The 21,165-nt window shown below is 59.4% G+C and overlaps 1 protein-coding gene across 1 annotated transcript in view; it reads left to right on the top strand.

Moving 5' to 3' along the window:
• The window catches only part of LOC105488412 (adhesion G protein-coupled receptor B1), an 81,452-nt gene that overhangs the window by 21,662 nt on the left and 38,625 nt on the right, over positions 1-21,165 (top strand). The window contains 4 exon segments of the mRNA XM_071067705.1: positions 1,661-1,804; positions 2,329-2,404; positions 2,588-2,690; positions 3,986-4,029. Coding sequence (XP_070923806.1) covers positions 1,661-1,804; positions 2,329-2,404; positions 2,588-2,690; positions 3,986-4,029 — 367 coding nt within the window.

Here is a 21,165-nt window from a genome sequence, read left to right as displayed (position 1 = left end):
AGGCGCAGTGGCTCATGCCTGTAATCCCAGCTATTTAGGATGCCAAGGCAAGAGTATCGCTTGAGCCCAGGAGTTTGAGACCAGCCTGGGCAGCACAGTGAAACCCTGTCTCTACAAATTTTTTTGAGAAATTAGCCAGGCATGGTGGTGCGCCTGTAGTCCCTGCTACTAGGGAGGCTGAGGTGGGAGGATGGCTTGAACCCAGGAGGTGAGGCTGCAGTGAGTCGTGATCACACCACTGCACTTCAGCCTGAGCAATAGGCTGTCTCATTAAGAAACAAACAAAGACAAAGTTCTGCTTTTTCCATAGTGAAATGCTTCAACTAGAAACATCAACATGACTGATTGCTACTATTTCAGTAATTCTGCCACTTTTCATCCTGTTCTAATGAAAGATTTAAAAGCTTGCCCCTTACCCGGGCACACTTGCTGCAGCCCACCCTGGTGCCCACGCCAGCCCTCCACCGCCCCTCGATGACCTTGTGTCCAGCCTCCCACCCCTTCACCTGCTCCAGGGCGCTGCTCCAGCATCCATCTGCCCCCATCCCCCACTGCGGCTTCCCAGCAGCTCCTTGTGCAGGCCACTTGTCCTTTGCATGTTTCCTCTTGTCCTCAACCCCGGTTCTCTGCTGGTCCCTCCTGCCCCTCCTCTCACTGGGTGCCCACCCAGTCCGAATTCCCTCTGCCCTCCATTCAGGCTGCCAGTGACATCCATGGTGCAAAACCCTGTTCTTGGGCCTCCATGCCCCCAACTGCATTTGGCGCTACTGATGCTCATGCCGTCTCCTCCTCTCCCTGCCTCATCTTGGGCTGCATTCTTGAGGCTCCACTGGGGCCTGCTAGGGCTGAGGCCACAGCCCCAGGGCCAGGTTCCCTAGAGTGGTGGGTCCCTGTCAGCACCTGCTTCCACCCCAGCAGTACTTCCCCAAACTCTCTTCCCGTTCAGTTGCCCCAAACCTGCTGCCTTGTCCCCATGCCCCTCCACCTTGAGCTCAGGGCCTTTCTGCACCCCCAACGCCTTCCTTTGCAGAATGGGAGGGAACACTGGATCCCCTCTTTCACCATGGCCCATGCTGCCCTTTGCTGCCTGAGCCCTGAGGCAGGGAAGCCCCCATCCCCCTTCTACAGAGGGAGGGGAGGCGGGATCAGGTCACAGAGCTGGAGGGAAACTGGGGTCCCCTGTCCCAGGAGGGAGTGGGGGTCGCTGAGGGGGTGCCTGGTCCCTGCGAATCCCTCCATGGCCATAGGACAGACCCCAGAATCTGCCTTTGACAACCTTCTGGGCCATGGAGGGTGGGAGGGGCAGGCCCCATGCCCCATGCCCCTCACCAAGGCTCCAACTCAGCAGGACCAGACCTGGCCCAGCCTCTGCCTGGTGCTCCTTGCTGTCCCTGCTCCTGGACCTCACCGAGGTCTGGGGACAAGGCCCACCCAGGGAGTGTGGAGCCTGCACAGGGCCCAGGGTGCAGGGAGTTGGGGTCTGTACCCTGGGGGCTGGGGCTGGGGCAGATGGCCCCCACACCACTGCCTCTGAGCCATGGGCTCCCCGCGGCATCACCCTGCACTGCCAGGCCTGCGCCTCAACTCCTGCAGCTGAGGCCCCACCGCGTCTGTGACTTTCCCTTCTCTCTATCTCTCGCCCCTTTGACCCTGCACCCAGTCCTCAGCATCCATAAGCTCCCAGCCAGCGGAGCCACTGACATCAGCTTCCCCATGAAGGGCTGGCGGGCCACCGGTGACTGGGCCAAGGTGCCGGAGGACAGGGTCACTGTGTCCAAGAGTGTCTTCTCCACGGGGCTGGCAGGTGAGGGGCTCAGGGAGCCGGGGGACCTTCATGGGGAACGTGGGCCCCAGAGTCGGGTGGTCACCACCCCTCTGGAGTCTAGCTGCTGCCTCAGAGTTGGGCAGTTCTCAAGGGGCTCCCCGTTTCCAGGAAGCCCTCCTTGCCCTCTCTGGGGCCAGGGCCTGTGGATCAACCCTGAGGCCCAGGCAGAGGGGTCAGGATGAGCCACCTCACTTCAGGGAGGGACAGGGAGTCACATGTCAAGGACCCTGTTACTGGGAAGAGGGGCACGTCCTGCCTGCCCACAGCTCTCAGGATGCCCCAGGGAATGGCCCGGTCTCCCTCTTCGCACTTGGCTGTTGCCCCAGCTCCCCGGCTGCAGCACTGTGTCCGCGGGTGCGTGGGCCTCACCATCCACCAGGGCCCTGGACATGACCTTGAAGATGGGCGGCAGAGGCCAGCAACAGCGGGGTCCGGGTCAGGCTGCCAAGTCCCGCCCTGGCTGTGGGGACGGGGACTGGGGTTGACAGTGCACTTTCTTCCAGAGGCCGATGAAGCATCTGTGTTTGTGGTGGGCACCGTGCTGTACCGGAACCTGGGCAGCTTCCTGGCCCTGCAGAGGTGGGCAGCGCAGGGCAGGTAGGGTGGGCAGGACCCCAGCCACAGGAGGTAAACGGGGAGGCCAGGGAGCCTGGAGGTGTGGATGATGGGCTGGGGGTAGAGGGTGGCGAGGGGTGCAGGGGCCCTCAGGGGGAGCCTGGGCTGGGAGGGCTCCCCCAACACCTGTGCCTCTGTCTCTTGCAGGAACACGACCGTCCTGAATTCCAAGGTGATCTCCGTGACTGTGAAGCCCCCGCCTCGCTCCCTGCGCACACCCTTGGAGATCGAGTTTGCCCACATGTATAATGTGAGTGCCATCCGCGCGCACACTCTGATGCCTGCAGAAACACACATGCGTGAATTCTGTCCCACTCCTCAGCCAGTAAACCTTTGAGGCCTCCTCACAACAGCTCTAACCTGCAAGAGCTGCTTTTATCCCTTGATTATGGTGGGGAAACAGGCTCAGAGAGGTGCGGTGACTTGCCCAGGGTCACACAGCAGGTGAGGTGCTGAAACTCCATCTGTGCCTGACTTCCCACCTGGGCTCCAACCGCTCTGCCCTCCAGCCACTATTGGCCTGGTTGTTCCCCTTCTGAGAAGTGGAGCCTGTCCCATGACTCCTGGCCCCCAGATGCCCGGCCACGGAGAAGCGGGGGGTGTAAGTACACCTCTGCCGGCACCGCCAGGGCTGACGCCAGGCCTCGCCTACAGGGGCCCTGGGATTTCAGCACAGGAGCATCCTCCCAGCACTCCCGGGCGGGAAGCCCCGGCCTCAGGCCACAGCTGCTATGTGACCCCAGCCAGGTCCCAACCCTGCTCCTTGGAGCTCTATAGAGCTCTTCGTTGGGCCTCAGAGGAGTAGGGACCGAGATGCCTTTCTGATGGGCTGAGAACCAGGGCCCCCAGGGAACACGTTGCCTGGGTTACCGTACCAGGACTGAGCAGTGCCAGGCCTCCAGCCCAGGCCAGGGCTGTAAGAAGCCACAGGAGAACCCAGCCCTGTCCTTTCTAGCTGTGTGACCTTGGGAGAGTTGTTCAACCTCTCTGTGCCATGGTTCCCTCCCTTATCAAGTGGGAACAATAGGGCTGGGTGAGGACTGAGTCTCACAGCTGCTCAGAGCAGGCCACGCCCTAGATCCAGCCTCAGGAACACTGGCCCTCCCTGCTGTCACAGCCCCATTTTGGCAGTGCTAGTGTGTGGCAGGCCTGGCAAGGCTGTGTCCCAGGAAGGCTAGTAGGACGTCAGAACAGTGCAGGGCGCTTACAGAGGCCACTGTGTGCCCGGTGACCCCTGCTCACTAGGCCCTGGAAGAAGGGTCTTCCCATCACCCTACTTCATACCAGAGACGGATTTCAGCCATTGCTGCCCAGCCTGGCCACTGGACCTGGGCTCTGGGAGACTTGTGCCAAGCCAGGTGACCTTGGGCCACTGCTGTCTCCACCCTGGACTCAGTTCTCTCCTCACAAAACGCAGTCTGTTAAGGACCCGCACAGGCAGCATGCCTGGCAGCACACCTGTAGGTGGTTCCCATGGTGACCCAAGGGTGGGGGCTGGTCCTGGCCGCCAGGGGCCCTGCCTGACTCCTCTCTCCTCTCTCCCAGGGCACCACCAACCAGACCTGTATCCTGTGGGATGAGACGGATGTGTAAGTTCACTTGGATTTCATGGCCTTGAGGGTCTGGGGTGGGGTTCGTGGGAGGTTGACTCAGTAGGGGAGGGGTGCAGGTTTTAGGTCTCGGCCGCTGGCCCCCCAGCTGTCTGTGTACCCACATGGACCTCCCTGTCACCACCTGTCACTCACTGTCTGGCTCTGGAGCCCACCAGGCTGCCTCCCACCCCCTCCCAGGGACGTCCACAGTTCAGGGAGGAGCGGACATGGAGGTCCAACCCCAGGCCAGGTGATGGGCAGGTGTCCTGACCTGCCCCCCACCCCCACTGCTAGCCCCATGCCCAGAGCAGGTGGAATCCTGGCATTCAGGTCTGCAAGTGGGTGCCAGGCGCTGAGGGGCTGCGGAAGCTGCCATGGCAGACCAGGGCGTCAGGAGGTGGAACTGGAACTTCAGGCTCATCAGATGGGGGCGTGGGCCCCTGGGGTCTTCAGTGGCCATGTGTCCTGTGCAGTTGCGGGCCAAGCACTTGTTGGGCGCCAGCTGGCCCAGGCACTGTGGCACAGCTGGAGCAAGTTCCATGCCCTATGTGGGGTTCCACGAGGAGCAGTCGGGCTATGGGGTGCCATCTCGAGGCCCTGGTGGGTGTACCAGAGTGGGGCCATCTTCCCAGACAGCAAGGCGAGGGCAGCGAAGAGAACCTTGCCCAGTCAGAGGAAGAGTCTGTGTAAAGGCCCGAAGTGCCAGCGCCCGGGGCTGAGCTAGGCCAGGACATGGGGAGATGGATAGAGCAATGGCGGCCGGGTCCGAACTTGCGGCTCCAGCCTGAGGGGTCTGCAGTGTGTGGTCAGGGACCTGCGTGTGTGCGCCCTGCCACCCGCCTCCTCCTAGGGTGTTCCTCTGGCTCCCTCAGCCCGTCCCTCCTGGCTGCTCTGACATCACCAGCCTCAAGCCTCCCTGCACCCCTTTCCCAGGCTGAGTGTGTGGTCTGCGTGGCCACCTGGGCGCCAGTGGCACATGTGATGGTCCCTTGCGTGTTGCGTAGTGCAGTGACAAGTATGTGTCCTGAGAGGCAAGGGAAGGCTCCATGAGTGGCAGGCGTTGGAGGAAAAGGCTGCCTGGCAGGGAGAGGGAGGCAGGCGGCTCAGGAGGAGACAGCTGGAGCAAGGGCAGGGAGGCTGAGGGCATGAGGAGCAGGGAGCCGGCCAGGAGGAGCAGGCAGAGGCAGGCAGGGGCTCAGGGGAGGCCGCGGCAGGGTGAGGACAGTTAGTGGGGGCCGGGTGTCATGATTCTCCACCTACCCACCAGCCATCCACCCACTCCTCCGTCCACCTGTTCTTTAATCTATACCCACTGACACCACCTTCCACCCACCACCCATCCACCCACTCCTCCGTCCACCTGTTCTTTAATCTATACCCACTGCCACCACCCTCCACCCACCACCCATCCACCCACTCCTCCGTCCACCTGTTCTTTAATCTATACCCACTGCCACCACCCTCCACCCACCACCCATCCACCCTCTCCTCCGTCCACCTGTTCTTTAATCTATACCCACTGCCACCACCCTCCACCCACCACCCATCCACCCATCCACCCGTTCCTCCATCTGCCTGTTCTTTAATCCATCCGCCCATCACCCATTGCCCACCACCCTTCCTCCGGCAGTCACTGCCCTCTGACGGGCACTATTCTGGCAGGTCCCAGCCCTCAGTCTCCTCTCCCCAGTGAGGAGGGATGGGGAACAGGGACAGACAGAGCAGTGTGGTGATGCCCGGCTGTGCATGGGCCAGGAAGGGAAGCTAGCAGGGGCTGGATGCAGGTGGGGAGTGGCCTTTGCAAGCAGGGTCATGCAGGCCTCCGAGGGGAGGGGAGGTTTCAGCAGAGGCCTGGCAAGCATGGCTCTGCACGTGAATGTCTGGGGATGAGCGTCGCAGGGGAAGGAGCAGCCAAGGCAAAGGCCTCAAGGTGGGATTGGCAGGTCACGCCAGGCTCCTGCCTTCTCTGCACCCCACACGGTGGACTCTGCTGTCCTTCCTGCCCTGGGTCTGGGGTTGGCAGCCGGGCTGGGGAGAGCTGGGTGCCTTGCAGCCCTGGGGAGCCAGCCCTCTAGCTCTTGTAAGGGTGGAAAAATTAAATGCGAGAAAAAACCTCCCCTGCTTGCATTATCCAGGCCAACCCCAGGGCTTTGCATTTTCAGGGGGTGGCAGTGCGGGGGCTGCAGGTGGGTCTCTCATCCCCGCAGCCACTTCCACCAGAACAGGCCTCTTCCCACGGTGCCGAAACCCTCCCTCCGGGCCGTTCGCTGGCTGCTGCAGCTCTCGGGGGGCAGCACCCTGGTTCACTCACTCAACCGGCCCCTGCTGGTGGCCTTCAGGAGCCTTCCCTCTCCACCAACATAAATGCCAGCATGACCAGCGTCCTTGCGAGGACACCTCCACCCGCACTTCTGATTGCTCCCTGGCGATCAGTCCCCAGGCAGTCTTATCAGATGGAGGTTGTGGGCCCCTGGGGGGCCTGCATAGTAAATTGCTTTTTAGAAAGGAAAGCATCCCCTTTGTCCTCCAGGGCAGCAGGCTGTGAGGGGACTGTCCAGTGAGCCGGGACAAGGACCCGGCCCAAGGACCCAGACTGTGGTGGAAGAAGACATGCTGCGTGGCCTTGGGCAGAGCCTGCACCCTGGAAGCCTTGGCTTCCTGACCCTGTGGCCAGCGTCTGCCTGCTTTTAGGCAGGGGCGGGGACAGCAGGACTGCGGTCCAGGCCTCAGGGTGTTTGGTGTCTGCGTGGCCTGAGTCGACCCTAAAAGTCACAGGTCCACTGGCTGGATGTGCTGAGTGCTAAGGTCTTGGTGCCTGGGTCCAGGGCTTCAGGATAGGAGGACAGGAGGCAGGTGCCAGTGTGGCCCAGGCAGTGCCTGGCAGCACTGTGCCCAGGTTGCCTCTTGGGTCCTTGACCCTGCTCGGGAGCCAGGCCATGCTGCACACCTGCTGTCTGTGAGGTGTTGAGGCTGTGAGACTCCTGCAGTCCCGCTGAAAGCACTGGAACTGGGCAGCCTGGAGCCCTAGAGGGTGGGCCGAGGCTGGCGAGGAGGGACCGGGGCTGATCTCGGTCCCCTTCCTTCTGCCCCTCGCCTCCCCTCCGCTCTGAGTTGGATGGCACCTCCCTTGACTGCTGCAGGGGCCACTCTTCACCCTGTGAACTAACTCAGGGGAGCTGAGTTTCCCAGTTGACCTGAAGTGGAGACCATGGGCAGGGGCCCAGGGGGACTGGGTGCAAGCTGGTGTGGGCCTGTGTCGGTTGTGCACTTGGATGGGAAAGAATCTCATGCATCTGGGGAGAGGTTCCGTGTGTGGGCAGTGCAGTGGTTTGTAGCGGCAGGGGAGTGAGAGCCATCAGTCACCATCAGCTGAGAAGTAGTGAACTCTTAGAGCCATAATTATTATTCATAACTGAACTAGTCACAGATAGAGCCCAGATCCCAAACTCAGACTGTTTTTACCCTGTTTACACACTGAGTTCTGATCCTACTCACTCACTGAGCCCTGATCCTGGTCACAGGCTGAACCCTAATTCTAGTTACATACTAAGCCCTGATCCTGATCATAGGTGGAGCCCTGATCCTAGTCTCATACTAAGCCCTGATCCTGGTCACAGGCTGAGCCCTGGTCCAGTTCATATACTGAGCCCAAATCTTAGCCACACATAGTCCTGACCTTGGTCATACACTGGGCCCTGATCCTGGTCACAGGCTGAGTCCTGCTCTGGTGTCTTAGCTGGAATGACTTGTGTGTGTCACGTGCTTGTAGGGCCACCTCCTCTTCCAGCCACATACAGCAGTTGACCATGTGACCGGCGCAGCCTAGAAAGACTTACAGGCTTCCACTGCAGTGCAGATCACTTGCCTGCCTTACCCTGGGTGTGCAGACACACTTGCGCCCATGGGTTCAACACTCAAGCCCATGGTGTCTGCTCATGCTCTAAACCCTGAGCCCTAAGAGTACCTGGTGTCCCTGCACCCCAGCATCCAGATATGTAACCAAACCCCACCCTCCCAGGCCCTAACATCCTGGATCATCTGGTCCCAAACACTGGCCTGGCAGCCTGGTTCAAGTGCTCCTGTTCCCCCACACTCCTGCACCAGCCTGGCTTGTGGTGGTGAGGGCCTGGGGACTGGGGGTGCTACGGAGGAAAATGGGAAGCAGAGCGGGTGGGGGCTTGCAGAGTTCCCAAATGTTCCAAGCCATAGACACTGCCTGTACTGTAGCCCATCCCTGTATAGTTCCTTGACCACATGTGTCTCTACTGGAGTGGGGTGGGGGGGACAGTAGCAGTTATGTCATAGTCATGTCTGTATCCCTAGGATTGAGTGCTGACCCAGTGAGAATCAACAGTGGTTTATGAGCAAGGCAGTGATTACGTGGCTGAGTGCAGAAATGGATGTGCGAGGGGGTTCTTGGTAGGCAGTGTGGACAAGCGGGGGTGTGGATAATCTGTGGGAGCCGGCTGTTTGCCAGAGAGATGCACCCAGGGTGCAGCTGTGGGTTGCTGGGGGATGGGGAAGCAGCGGAAGAACAGTCGCATGGCTGGGTGAGTGACCAGTGATGGATGGCATGTGAAAGGGTGGGTGGGCGGACTGTGGATGACAGCATGCATGGAAGGCTAGAGATAGGGGTGGATGGATGGGACTGAGAGAAGGAAAGAAGATGGAAGGTGGCTGGAGGGATAGAGAATCAGTTTCCTAGGGCTGCCCTAACAAACTGCCAAAATTACCACAAACTGGGTGGTTTAAAACAGGTATCTATTATCTCCCAGTTCTGATGGCCAGAATTTTGAAATCAAAGTGTTAGTAGGGCCATGCTCCTTCCAAAGGCTCTAGGAAAGATTCCTTCCCTGCCTCTTCCAGCTTCTGGTGGCTCTAGGAAATCCTTGGTGTTCCTTGGCTTGAGGTGGCGTCACTCCAGTCTCTGCTGCTATCTTGTCCTGGCCTTCTGCCTTGTGTATCTCTGTACTTTCCTCTTCTTGTAAGGACCCCAGTCATGGATCTATGCCCCCCCAAACCCAGTGTGGTATCAGTCAAGATCCCTAACTCAATTACATCTACAGAAGCCATGTTTCCAAATAAAATCATATTTGTAGGTTCTGGGGGTTAGACTTGGACATATATTGGGGAGAAGTGGGTGATGGATGGATGGATCAGTAGATGGATGGGTAGAATAATGCCTGAGTGGGTGGGTGGGTGGTTGGATGGATGTGTAAATGGTAGATGGGTGGATGAGTGAATAGGTGAATGGGTGGATGGGTGGGTGTGTGAATGACTGGATGTGTGGATAGAGGGATGGATGGATGGATGGATGGATTGACAGATGGTGGATGGGTGGATGGTGTGTGGGTGGGTGGGTGGATGGGTACATGAATGACTGGATGTGTGGATGGAGGGATGGATGGATGGATGGATGGATGAGTGGCTGGCTGGATGTATAGATGGTAGATGGGTGGATGGGTGAATAGATGGGTGGGTGGATAGGTGTGTGGGTGACTAGATGTGTGGATAGAGGTATGGGTGGGTGGCTGGCTGGATGTGTAGATGGGTGGATGGGTGAATAGGTGGGTGGATAGGTGTGCGGGTGACTGGATGTGTGGATGGAGGTATGGGTGGGTGGCTGGCTGGATGTGTAGATGGGTAGATGGGTGAATAGGTGGGTGGATAGGTGTGCGGGTGACTGGATGTGTGGATGGAGGTATGGGTGGGTGGCTGGCTGGATGTGTAGATGGGTAGATGGGTGAATAGGTGGGTGGATAGGTGTGCGGGTGACTGGATGTGTGGATGGAGGTATGGGTGGGTGGCTGGCTGGATGTATAGATGGGTAGATGGGTGAATAGGTGGGTGGATAGGTGTGCGGGTGACTGGATGTGTGGATGGAGGTATGGATATCTGGGTGGGTGGCTGGATACACGAGTGGATGAGTGAATGATGGGTGGAGAAAAGGATGCGCTGGTGGGTGACAGGAAGTTGATGGCGGCCAGTAGCACACACTGGGAGTTAGGTTCCGTGGTTCTGAAAGGACAGCTCCTTGGGTGTTTCACACGTGAGAGTTGGCAAGTATCTTTCAGTCTTTTAAAACTCCTCTAAAAAATGTAAATAACCTAGAGTTTTACAGAGTATAAAAGTCAGAGTTAGCAAGATCCTGAGAGATCATGCACTCTGTCTTTGCTCGAAACATGGTTCAGTGGGGTCCCAGAGCGGGGATGTTAGTAGAAGCCGGGCCACCGGCATGAAGCCCTTGCCATGCTACCCTAGCGTTTATGGGGTGTTCTGCTGGCAGCCAGCCCATCCTCATGGCTCTAGGAAGGGCAGCATTCCATGTGCTCCCAGGTCCGTATTGACCATAATGACCCTGAGAAGTCCTGTAGGAAACTCCTGTCCAACTGGGTTGGGAGTTTCCCTACTTTGCAGGCTGTCAGAACCCTTGTTCTGCCGGACATGGTCCCCTCCTGGCAGGCGTGTGTGGAAGGAGGACGTGTAAGAGGGATATTTGCTGGGCTCCTTTCCTGAAGCTCAGCCCCAGGCCAGGCACCATGAGAGCTGCCTCACTCAGTGCACACAGGCTTTCTCGGCTGACACATCTTTACTAACCGATTTTACAGTTGAGGAGACTGAGGCCCAGAGTGCTCACTGACAGATCCAGGGCTACCTCATGGGTTGTTCCCATCTGGTCTGTGTGGGCCTCCAGCCCTGCCTCGTGTGGGGCCCCCGCCAGGTTCGGCTGTCCTGGCTCGGCACCCAGACTCTGGTTCCTCCCTGGGACCCCTGCCCAAGGGAGCATCCTGGTCCCTTTAAGAGCCTCTCCGTCGCCCACCCCTTTCCTGGTTTCCTTGGAGAGGGCAGTGAGGGGGCAGGCCAAGGGGGGGAAGCGGAAGGAAGACTTGGCAGGGTCCCCGGGTCGCTGTCAGCAGCCGGTTCCCAGCTCAGTCTCTCCCACGCCGGCCGGTTCCTGATGGGGGCAGAGGAGGCTGGGGGAGGGGTGCAGGGGGAGGGGACGCGCCCAACACAGAGGCCTCCTTGGTGGCCTGGGAAGAGGCTCAGTATCTGCACCATGATCGAGAAGGGAGGAGGAGGATGAGCCTGTCCCAGCTTGGGTGGGGCCTGGGGAACAGGGAAGGGGTGGAGTGCTGCTCTCAGAGATGAGCCCACCCTGGCCTAGCTTCTGCCCCTGCAGCAGCTTGGGCCTGGCACCAGCCCCTTCTCTGAATGTCCTCTTGCTTGGCCCTTGGGTAGGGGCAGCAGGGGCTGGCAGAGGCCTGTGTGGGCCTGTTCTTTCTGGGTGCAGGGTCCTCTCCCATTCAGGGGCTCCTGGCAGCTTTCAGAGCTGGAGGGAATGGACCAGGTCATAAGGTCACGGTTGCAGGCAAGTCCCTATGGCCTGAACTTGGAGTGGGCCAGCCTCCTCCCAGTCCAGGACAGACCCCTGGGCCTGCCCAAGGTCTCTGCAGCTGGGAATGGACCCAGCTCTTCTGCCCAGCCCAGGGGCCTCTCAGCTGCCCTTCCCCAGGCCCTCTTACTCCCCCACAGGGCCTGCTCGGGAACTCTGGGACCCCATCTGTCCCTGCCCAGTGCCCTCTTCTCCACCTGCTCCAGGTCTCTCCGCCCACTGCCCTGCCCCCCCCCACCCCTGTCTCTTTCTTCCTGGCAGTGGCCCAGATCACAGCGAATCCTTGGATCTGTGTTTGTGTTCTGTCTGCCCTACCCCAGCAGAGCAGGAGCCCCCCAGGGCAGGGTCCGGGTTTCTGCTGTGGCTCCAGGCACACAGCAGCCCTCAGGAGGTGTTTGTTCAGGGAGTCCGAGTGTGCCCCATCTTAACAGGGTCACTCCCTCTCTGGGGCTGGGGGCTTCCACATTCATTGGCTCATGCACTCATTCCCTGAACACATGTGGCCACGGCAGCAAGGGCTCACTGTCAAGGTGCCACGCCGTGTACCTAACAGGACATCCACCAGAGATGCCTGGCCCTGGAAAGTCCACCTGCTCCCCACTCCATGAGAGGTGGGGAGCGGGCCCTCTGAGGAGCGAGGTTCAGAGCCCAGGCTGCCCAAGACACAGCTGTGAGTTGCCCCGGGTGCCTGCTTGGGCCCCTGTGTCCTGAGGGCTGGGGGCATGCAAGTCTTACAGGTGGGGTTGGCAGCCAGGGCAGCCCCTCCCTCAAGCACAGAATTCGTGGATCTGACCGCACTGGCTGTGAACACCCAGGCCTCAGTTTCCTCAACTATGCAATGGGACAGGAGGTGAGGGACCATACAGTGAGAGTCTCTGCCCTCCTCCCCATCCAGGGAGCTTCCTGGGCAACTGGAGACCACCAGCCACCAGCAAGGGCCCAGGGCTGCAGCACCTCCCCTGCCTACCACTCCCCGGACACCTCCCCTGCCCACACTGCCCCTCCTGCCTCCATTCTTTTTCTTCTAGAGAAAGTCTGCCAGACGCATGGCCTGTGGCAGCCCCATGAGACATGGCTGGGAGGGGCTTCTGCAGTGGAGGAGGGGACTGGTGGGCATAACAGACCCTCTAGGCTGCCTGCCAGACCCCTGTGCCACTGCCTCCCCGGGGCCCCAGCCTCCCTCTCCCTCTCTTGGGAGCTTGACTGTGGCTCCCAGGCCTGCCCCAGCCACAGGCGCTAGACCTTTGCTCACCCCGTTCCTGCTGGGCAGTGCCATCCATCCCCCACCTGCCCCAGCTGTGCCAAGTGGGGGAGCCTGTGGGCTGGGAATGCCCACTCCAGGCAGGCCCCTCACTGGCACACACACACACACAGGGTAGCTTGGCAGTTGGGAGGGGCAGGGATCCAGCCCCAGCCCTGTTCCTCACTGGCAGGGTGGCCGTGGGTGACTTCCCCTTCTCTAGTCTTGGCTTCTGTGTCTGTAAAGCCAGGCTGCTGTGACTGTTAAGGAACAGGAACAGGGCCACTCAGCAGGTGGGCACCGTCCTACCCTCCAAGTCCAGGACGGCTTCTGAGAGGACGGCAGGCAGCCGCTCAACAGAGCGCCACCCTTGGGGGCTGGAGACTTGGGGTACGGCCACCTGTGTGCTGGGATTTGGGGCCAGTTCTGGGAGTGGGCTTCCTAGAGGAAGGGAGCGTGCACCGACTATGAAGAGGGAGCTGGAGTCCACTCCAGGCCCCAGGCGCCTCAAAGGCCCAGAGGCCAAGAGCCACAGTGGGAGGGCTGCCTGCAAGGTGTCTGCAAGATGTGGGGTTGGAAGCGGCTGGGGTGGGTGGGTCTGCTCAGGCCCTGGGCCTCCAGGGGCCCCTTGCCTGCGTCCTCATGCCGCCTTTTAGAAGCAGACAGGGTGAGCTCTCTGGCCCTGAAGGTGAGCAGAGGTAGAATAGCTGGGGGTGGCGGGGGCGTGCAAGGAGAGGGCTGCCACTTCCTGGGTGCCTGCTCCGTACCAGGCCTTCTGCCGGGAGCTTGGAAGAGCCAGATAGGCCCAGACCTGGACCAGAAGCCGGCGCTCAGAATGGGGTCACAGCAGGCTTATGGGTTTGGGCCCAGGGGGAGCAACTCCTCAATGCCCACCCGGCTCCTTTGCACCCAGATGGCCCCCGGCAGCCATCTCAGCTGGCCCTAGGCCTGGTGCCCTGCCTGTGGGGCTGGCTCCTGGGCCATGTCTGAGGTTCCCTCAGCACCAACAGGCCTGCGACTGGGCCCCACAGGGCTTTTCATGTTCCTCACAATGCAAGACGCCAGTCCCATGGCTCCCGTCTGGCACTGCCTGGGATCGGGGCAGGCAGACTGGACATTTGTGTTCCGCCTCCGCCCCGTGCCGCTCCTCCACCGCGCCCCCGTGCCCTCCTCCACCATGGGAGCTCCTCTCAGCCATGCCTCGTTGGGGCAAGGGCAGGTGGAGGGGCTGCAGGAGTCCGAGCCATGGGGATGGGCCTGTGAGCTTCTTCCGCTCAGCACCCGTGTCCCTCTACCCAGGAGCACAATGGCTCATTTAGGGCAGCAGAAAAGGCTTCATCAAAGCCCCATCTTACCAGGCCCCTCAGTGTTACCCTGAGGTCAGAGGGGGAGGGTGGTGACTGACTGTTCTGAAGGATGTGGGAAGGCAGGATATGAGGTAGACAAAAGAAAGGACTTCCACGTGAGCAGGGGGGGCAGAGTGGTTGTGAGTGTCCATTCTCTGACCTTGCCTTGGTGCAGAGGTGCCTGGAAGCAAGGGGATGGTGGAACAATCTGGAGGTTACCAGAGAGGACTGCACCTTTGGGAGTGGGGTCAGCCTGGAGATTCCTGGAGGGCAGGGGTGTCGGGTGTGACAGGCAGTGGTGATGGCGTGGATGCCCTGTTGCTGGTGATGGTGGTGGCCGTCCCTCCTGCCAGCCTGGTTCTGCTTGCACTGCGCCTTGGACATGGTGAGCACGGGATAAACGCTTGTTGTCATTATCAGGCTAGTGTCAGTCCCAGGAACAGTGATGGAGCTGGTTCTGATGAGACAATGGCAGTGTTGGAGACGAGGGTGATAATGTGCTCATAGTGGAGAGTGATGTTGGTGACCATGGGTGACTGGTGGTCATTGTGATGACTGCAAAGGGACAGTAATGGTGACGGTTGTGGTGGCAGTGGTGGTAATGACTGTGCTGTTAATGGCAGCGGTGGTGGTGGTAGTGATGATGGAGGTGATGGTAGTAATGCAATCATCACTTGTGGTTTTGAATGATGACAGTGGTGGTGGCGGTCGTGGTCATAGTGATGGTGGTGGTAGTGATGGTTGTGTAGTTTTGATGATGGAGGTGGGGGTGGTGGTGATTATGGGGTGGTGGTATTGATGTTTATGTGGTTTTGATGATGGAAGTGGGGTGGTGGTAGTGATGATGGGATAGTGGTAGTGATGGTTGTGTAGTTTTGATGATGGAGGTGGGATGGTGGTGGTGATGATGGGATGGTGGTAGTGATGGTTGTGTGGTTTTGATGATGACAGTGGTGGTGGTGGTAATGGTGAGGGTGATGGTGGTGGTGGTGATGGTGGTGGCGGTGATGGCGATGGTGAGGTGGTGGTGGTGATGGCTGTGTGGTTTTGATGATGGAGATGGGGTGGTGGTGGTGGTGATGATGGGATGGTGGTGGTGATGGGATGGTGGTAGTGATGCTTGTGTGATTTTGATGATGACAGTGGTGGTGGTGATGGTGATGGTGGTCATGGTGGTGGTGATGATGAGGTGGTGGTAGTAATGGTTGCTTGGTTTTGATGATGACAGTGGTGGTGGTGATGGTGGTGGTGGTGGTGATGATGGGGTGGTGGTAATGATTGTGTGGTTTTGATGAAGACAGTGGTGATGGTGATGGTGGGATAGTGGCAGTGATGGCTGTGTGGTTTTGATGATGGAGGTGGGGTGGGGGTGGTGATTATGGGTGGTGGTGGTGATGATGGAGTGGTAGTAATCATTGTGTGGTTTTGAGGATGGAGGTAGGGTGGTGGGGGTGATGATGCAGTGGTGGTGGTGATGGGGTGATGGTAGTAATGGTTATGTGATTTTGATGACAGTGGTGGTAGTGATGGTGATGGTGGTGGTAGTGGTGGTGGTGGTGGTGGTGGTGATGATGGGGTGGTGGTAATGATTGTGTGGTTTTGATGAAGACAGTGGTGATGGTAATGGTGGGATGGTGGCAGTGATGGCTGTGTTTTGATGATGGAGGTTTTGATGATGGAGGTGGGGTGGGGGTGGTGATTATGGATGGTGGTGGTGATGATGGAGTGGTAGTAATGGTTGTGTGGTTTTGAGGATGGAGGTAGGGTGGTGGGGGTGATGATGGAGTGGTGGTGGTGATGATGGGGTGGTGGTAGTAATGGTTGTGTGATTTTGATGACGGTGGTGGTAGTGATGGTGATGGTGGTGGTAGTGGTGGTGGTGACGGTGGTGGTGGTGGTGATGATGGGGTGGTGGTAATTGTGTGGTTTTGATGATGACAGTGGTAATGGTGATGGTGGCATAGTGATGGTGATGGTGGTGGTGGTGGTGATGATGGGGTGGTGGTAGTAATGGTTGTGTGGTTTTAATGACAGTGGTGGTGATGGTGGTGGTGGTGGTGGTGGTGATGGTGGTGGTGGTGATGATGGGGTGGTGGTAATGATTGTGTGGTTTTGATGATGACAGTGATGATGGTGATGGTGGGGTGGTGTCAGTGATGGTTGTGTGGTTTTGAGGATGGAGGCAGAGGTGGTGGTGGTGATGACAGGGTGGTGGTACTGATGATTGTGTGGTTTTGATGATGGGGTGGTGGTTGTAGTGAAGATGGGGGTGGTGGTGATGATGCTGGGGCTGATGGTAGTGAGGATGGCATTGTTGGTAGTGTGTGGTTTTGGTGCTGATGATGGGGTTGGTAGTGGTGGTGGTTGTGATGTGGTGGAAGAAAGAGTGGTATTTATGATGTTGATGGTGTCATCGATGGTGGTGAAGGTGTGGTAGCAATGGTTGTGTTATTGATGATGATGGAGTGGGTGGTGGTAGTGACAGTATTGTTGATGGCATGATGCTGATGATCGTGTCTTGAGATAATGACTGTGGTCTGATGACGGCTGATGGTATTGTTGGTAGTGGGGGTGGGACCTGGTGGTAATGATGGTGTTGATAACACATGGGGGATGGTGGTGGCGATGGTGACAACATGGGGGGGTGGTGGCGATGGTGACAGTAGTGGTCCTGGTTTTATTGTTGATGGTGTTAATAGTGATTGGCCTCAGCAGTAGCTATGAGGGTGGAGGCTGTGGTGACAAGTCGTGGTGGTGGTAGGCCCAGCTCTTAGGTGAAATTGCAGCCCAAGTCCCCAAAGGGAAGTGAGACCCGCCCATGACACAGTTAAGGAGCCAGAGCCCAGTAGCCATGCAGATAGCAGGTCAGGTGGGTGAGGAAATGGGCAGGAGAGCCAAGGGAACGCTTCCGAGGTCATGGCGGTCTGGGAGGAGGTGAGGCTGGGCTGACTCTAATGGGGGAAGGTTTGGGATCTGCTAGAGCCAGGGCAGATCTCGTAGGGGTGCCCAGTGCCCAGTACAGGGCCTGGCACAGGCCAGGCCAGGGAGGCACTTGCTGAGTGAGGGACTGTGCTGGCCCTTTGACCTTCCCACTGGGTACCAATGGCTGGAGCGTAAAAGGGTGTGAGGTCTGGGCAGTGGCCCCCCGCCAGCAGGGGTAGGTGACAGTCCAGGCAGAGCAGGGCTGCAGGTGCAGCAGGTGCGGGTCTGCATGAGGGGAGAGGGCTCGGGGCAGGCTTCTGAGTGCCAGCCTCCTGCTGGGGAGGGGCAGAAGGCTGAGCAGCCCTGCAGGACCCCAGCCCTCCTGTGCCAGGTCACTTCTCTGCCATACTGGGCAGCCAGCACCCTGCCCTCTTCAGGAGCCCCATTCTGCCTGGCAGACAGCCTGGGGCCTCTGTGCCTCTGCCCAGGTGGGTAAGTAGGTCAGGAGAAGAGCTGCCGGACCCTGGGGAGGGCTGGGTTTCCAGCCCAGGGGTAGCCCGTGGCCAGGAGCCCTGACTCAGTGTGGCGGCGCCGGGTGGGAGCCAGGAGATTGGCATCTTGCATTGTGAGGAACATGAGAAGGCCTGGAGGCCCTGGTTGTGGACCTGTCGGTGCTGAGGGAGGCTCAGACATGGGCAGCTCTGGGAGAAGCCCAGCCAGCCCCATAGGCAGTGCGCCTGGCCTGAGCAGGCTCCAGCGTCATCTGGCAAGCTGGGCTCAGTAAGACCCAGGTCAGGCAGGTGTTCAAATGCCAGAGTCAATGGGTCACAGCGACCAGTATCCCCTCAGGACCCCAGGCAATTGCCCCTAGGCCCCGAGCTGGGAGGGGCTAGAGCTGACCCAGGCCTGCCCTGGAGATCCTCACAGACCAGCAGCCAGACAGGGGCTGGGCAATGGGGGGCGAGGCAAGGAGGCTTCTTAGGGGAGGCAGTGGCTCAGGGAACCTGGAGAGAGAGGCTGAGTCACAGAGGACCTGGGGCCTGTGGCCAGGGGGCCAGCCAGGACCAAGGCCTGGAGGCGGCAGAGGGCATGTGCTTGCTGGGCTACCTGCTGGGCTGGCCTGTGCAGGCAAGGCCACCAGGGTCAAGGGAGGGCCCACTGGGATGGTCACGGGCGGCTGTGGCTGCTGGGGGAGGTAGAACACAGGGAGGGGAGCCCAGCACAGCAGTAGGGAAGGGTCTGGCCGAGGGTCAGGAGCAATGCCCAGGAGCTCATGGAAGGGAAGGGGAGAAGTCTGGTTATCCAGGTAGACTTCCTGGAGGAGGACGCAATGCCAGTCTTGATCTATGGCCGAGAAGTCAATGGGCAGAGGTGGGAGGCAGGCACTCCTGCCGGATGAAGCATGACTAAGGGGCTTGTACCCAGGTGTAACCAAGCCACGTGTTGGTTTAAGGGGCACTGGGGAGGCCAGGCCTAGAAGCTGAAGACCCTGCCTGCAGAGACACCATTTCCACTCCCTGCCTAGCGCCTGAACTCCCCCACTGCAGTGTGCTGTGCCCACTCCTGGCTTCTTTCTGTTGTGTGGGAGGACACCCTGTGAGTCATTCACACTAGAGTGTGAATTAGCCCATCAAATCCAAGGGGACCCCGACAGCGCACAGTCCCATAATAGCACCTGCTTCGTGGGCCGGCAGGAGGCATCGTGAATGCAGTGAAGGCTCTGGCTTGGTGGGTGGGTGGGTAGGTGGGCTCACTGTCCCCTGGTGTCCCGTGAATGAGTAGGCCCTGTGCGGGCACCGTGCTCTGCCATCCCATGGACCGGTGTGGGGTGAGGATCTGGGCACACTTCACAGGAGGGGCAGCTGAACTCCGAGGGTGAGAATAGACCTGGCTGCTGGACCCCCTGCCGGGCTGGACAAGCATCATCTGGGCGCTTGCCAGGGGTGCAGGGCAGGGGCCCCAAGAGCACAGGAGCCACGGTGGGCTCTCCCAAGGCCTCCTACCTGTCCCGGGCTCAGGGGAGGTGCCTGTGGGGGCTGCCCGAGCAGGGCTGGGCCCAGGCCCTTCCCCACTAGCTAGCTGGGGAGGCCTTCTCTGAGCTACCCTCCCTAGGACATAGGGACAAGGTTGTGGCCCTGCACTGGGGCTGAGGGCGACGTAAGGTGGGGATCCACACTGGATTGGGGGCTGCCTGGGAGCTGCAGCCATTACTGGGTTTGGAGGGGTCTGCTGGGAGCCAAGGTTACTGACGGGACTGTGGTGGAGGGGAGAGTTGGGAGGTTGGGTGAGGGAGGTTGGGGCCAGTCCCTGTGGGCCCTGCGAGCACTGTGGCCTTTGCTCTGGGTAAAGAGGGAACCGCTGGAAGGCTCGAAGCTGAGGGCCATGTGGCCTGACATATTTCAAATGACTGGCACCCTGGGAAGCCAGGCGAAGAAGGGCAAAGGGCAGCAGCCACAGTAGCCAGAGGCACGGGTGGTGGCCGTGGAGGGTGGGCACTGTGGGGCTCTCCATGCATTTTCAGACAAAGGCTGGTGGGATTTGCTGGTGGGCAGCTGCAGGGAGGTGGGTGAGGTGAAGGGGGACCCAAGGCTCCAGGTGAGCAGTGGCGGGCTGGCCATGCCTTCCCCATTCATTCACGCACAGGCATCCTGGCTGTGCGCCCTGCCTTAGTGTGCAGCTGTGGGCTCCTGTGGGACTGTCATGCACCAGAATGTGCCCCTGGGGCCACATGTGCAAGCACAGTGCTGATGAGCACCTGGGCGACTCCGAGGTGGAGTAAACGGAACCAGAACTTGTCCCTTGGGTTTCTTGGCATGGAGGTCCTTGGCGACCTTGGCAGGAGCCAAGTGGGAGGAGTCCTGATGGTGGCGGTCACTGGTGGTCTGCAGAGGGGTGGGCAGTGGCTGGACCTGTCATGGGGCCCTATCTAAGGGGAAAGGCACAGCCCTGCTCTGGGATTCCCGTCTGAGGGTCCCAGGTCCCTCTAGGTCCCCACTCTTGGGCAGGAAGGTGGCCTGCTATAGCCAGGGCCCTGTTCAGCTGGTCCTGGGTGGTGTCACTGCCCCAGCTCCTGCTCTCACCCTGGACCCGTGGGGGTGGGGAGCAGGTGTAACTGACCCAGATTCCTCAGGCCTGGGCTCAGGAGGGGACCTCGCTCTGTGACCCAGATATTCCAAGTTTCTGTAGCTTAGACGAGAGATGGCAAATGGTCTCCCACGTGCGGGAGCAGTGGCTGTGTGCGAGACGGGAATGACTGGCCTGTTTGCAGAGATGGGAACAGGTGCCCCATGCAGCAGGAAGGATTTCAGTCAGACTTTCAGGGGAACTTCCAGCTGTTGTAAGTCAGGATCTTGTACAAGAGGATGCATCCTAGAGATATTGTTGAAAGAGGGAGGTCTGAGGCCAAATTTCCCACCTTTCCAAAGTCAACATGTATCTAAGATGCACACAAGGGTCTCAGGTCAGGGCCCACCCTTCCATCTGTCCTGCTAAAGGCCAGTCCTTGGCTGAGGTCTAGTGCAGCAAGGGAGGCTTGGGTAACTCCCAGGAAACCTGCATTGGCTGAGTTTATTTCCCAGCTTCGGATGGGTCTCAGGTTGCCTCTGAGAGTCCCTTGCAGACTTGCAGTTCAGTCAAGGTTGAGATGTTGTAGGCCCTGGGTGGGAGGGGGCATGCAGCCAGACACACAAAAACTGGATTCCAGGCCCACTGTTGCCTTGCTGTGTGACCTTGAACAATCGCTGCCTCTCTGAGCCTTGGTTTCTTTATCTACAAAGCTGGCCTAAGGGTTCCTGCAGAAATCAAATGATAAACTGCCAGAAAGCCCTTAGCACCGAGTGGAAGCCATTATCGTGGAGGTGCAGGGAAGGGCGAGAAGAGGGTCCCTGTCCCTGGGCTGCGTGTTGGGAAGCTGTTCCCCTGACACACATTGCCAAGGCCTGTGGAGCCAGGAGGACGGAGGAGGTGGAGAGGCTGAGAGGGGGCACCTGCATTGCAGGCCTGCAGGGTCCCAGTGAACCCCACCCCAGGATCCAGGCCCTTACAGAATGGCCAGGAGCTGCCTGCTTCCAGAGCTGCCAGCCTGACCAGCCGGCTCTCTGGGCCAGGGGCAAGTGCCTTCTTGGGCCCTCCATAGCCTGACCCTCAGCAGAGTAGGTAGCAGCCCATCTCTCTCCCTGCCCCAGAGGCTGATAAGCGAATCAGCACCCACAGCAGGAGCCCTGGGGGCCGGG

The sequence above is a fragment of the Macaca nemestrina genome, chromosome 8 (assembly GCF_043159975.1).
Source record: "Macaca nemestrina isolate mMacNem1 chromosome 8, mMacNem.hap1, whole genome shotgun sequence".
Lineage (NCBI taxonomy): Eukaryota > Metazoa > Chordata > Mammalia > Primates > Cercopithecidae > Macaca > Macaca nemestrina.
This window is presented reverse-complemented; position numbering and strand designations above follow the sequence as displayed.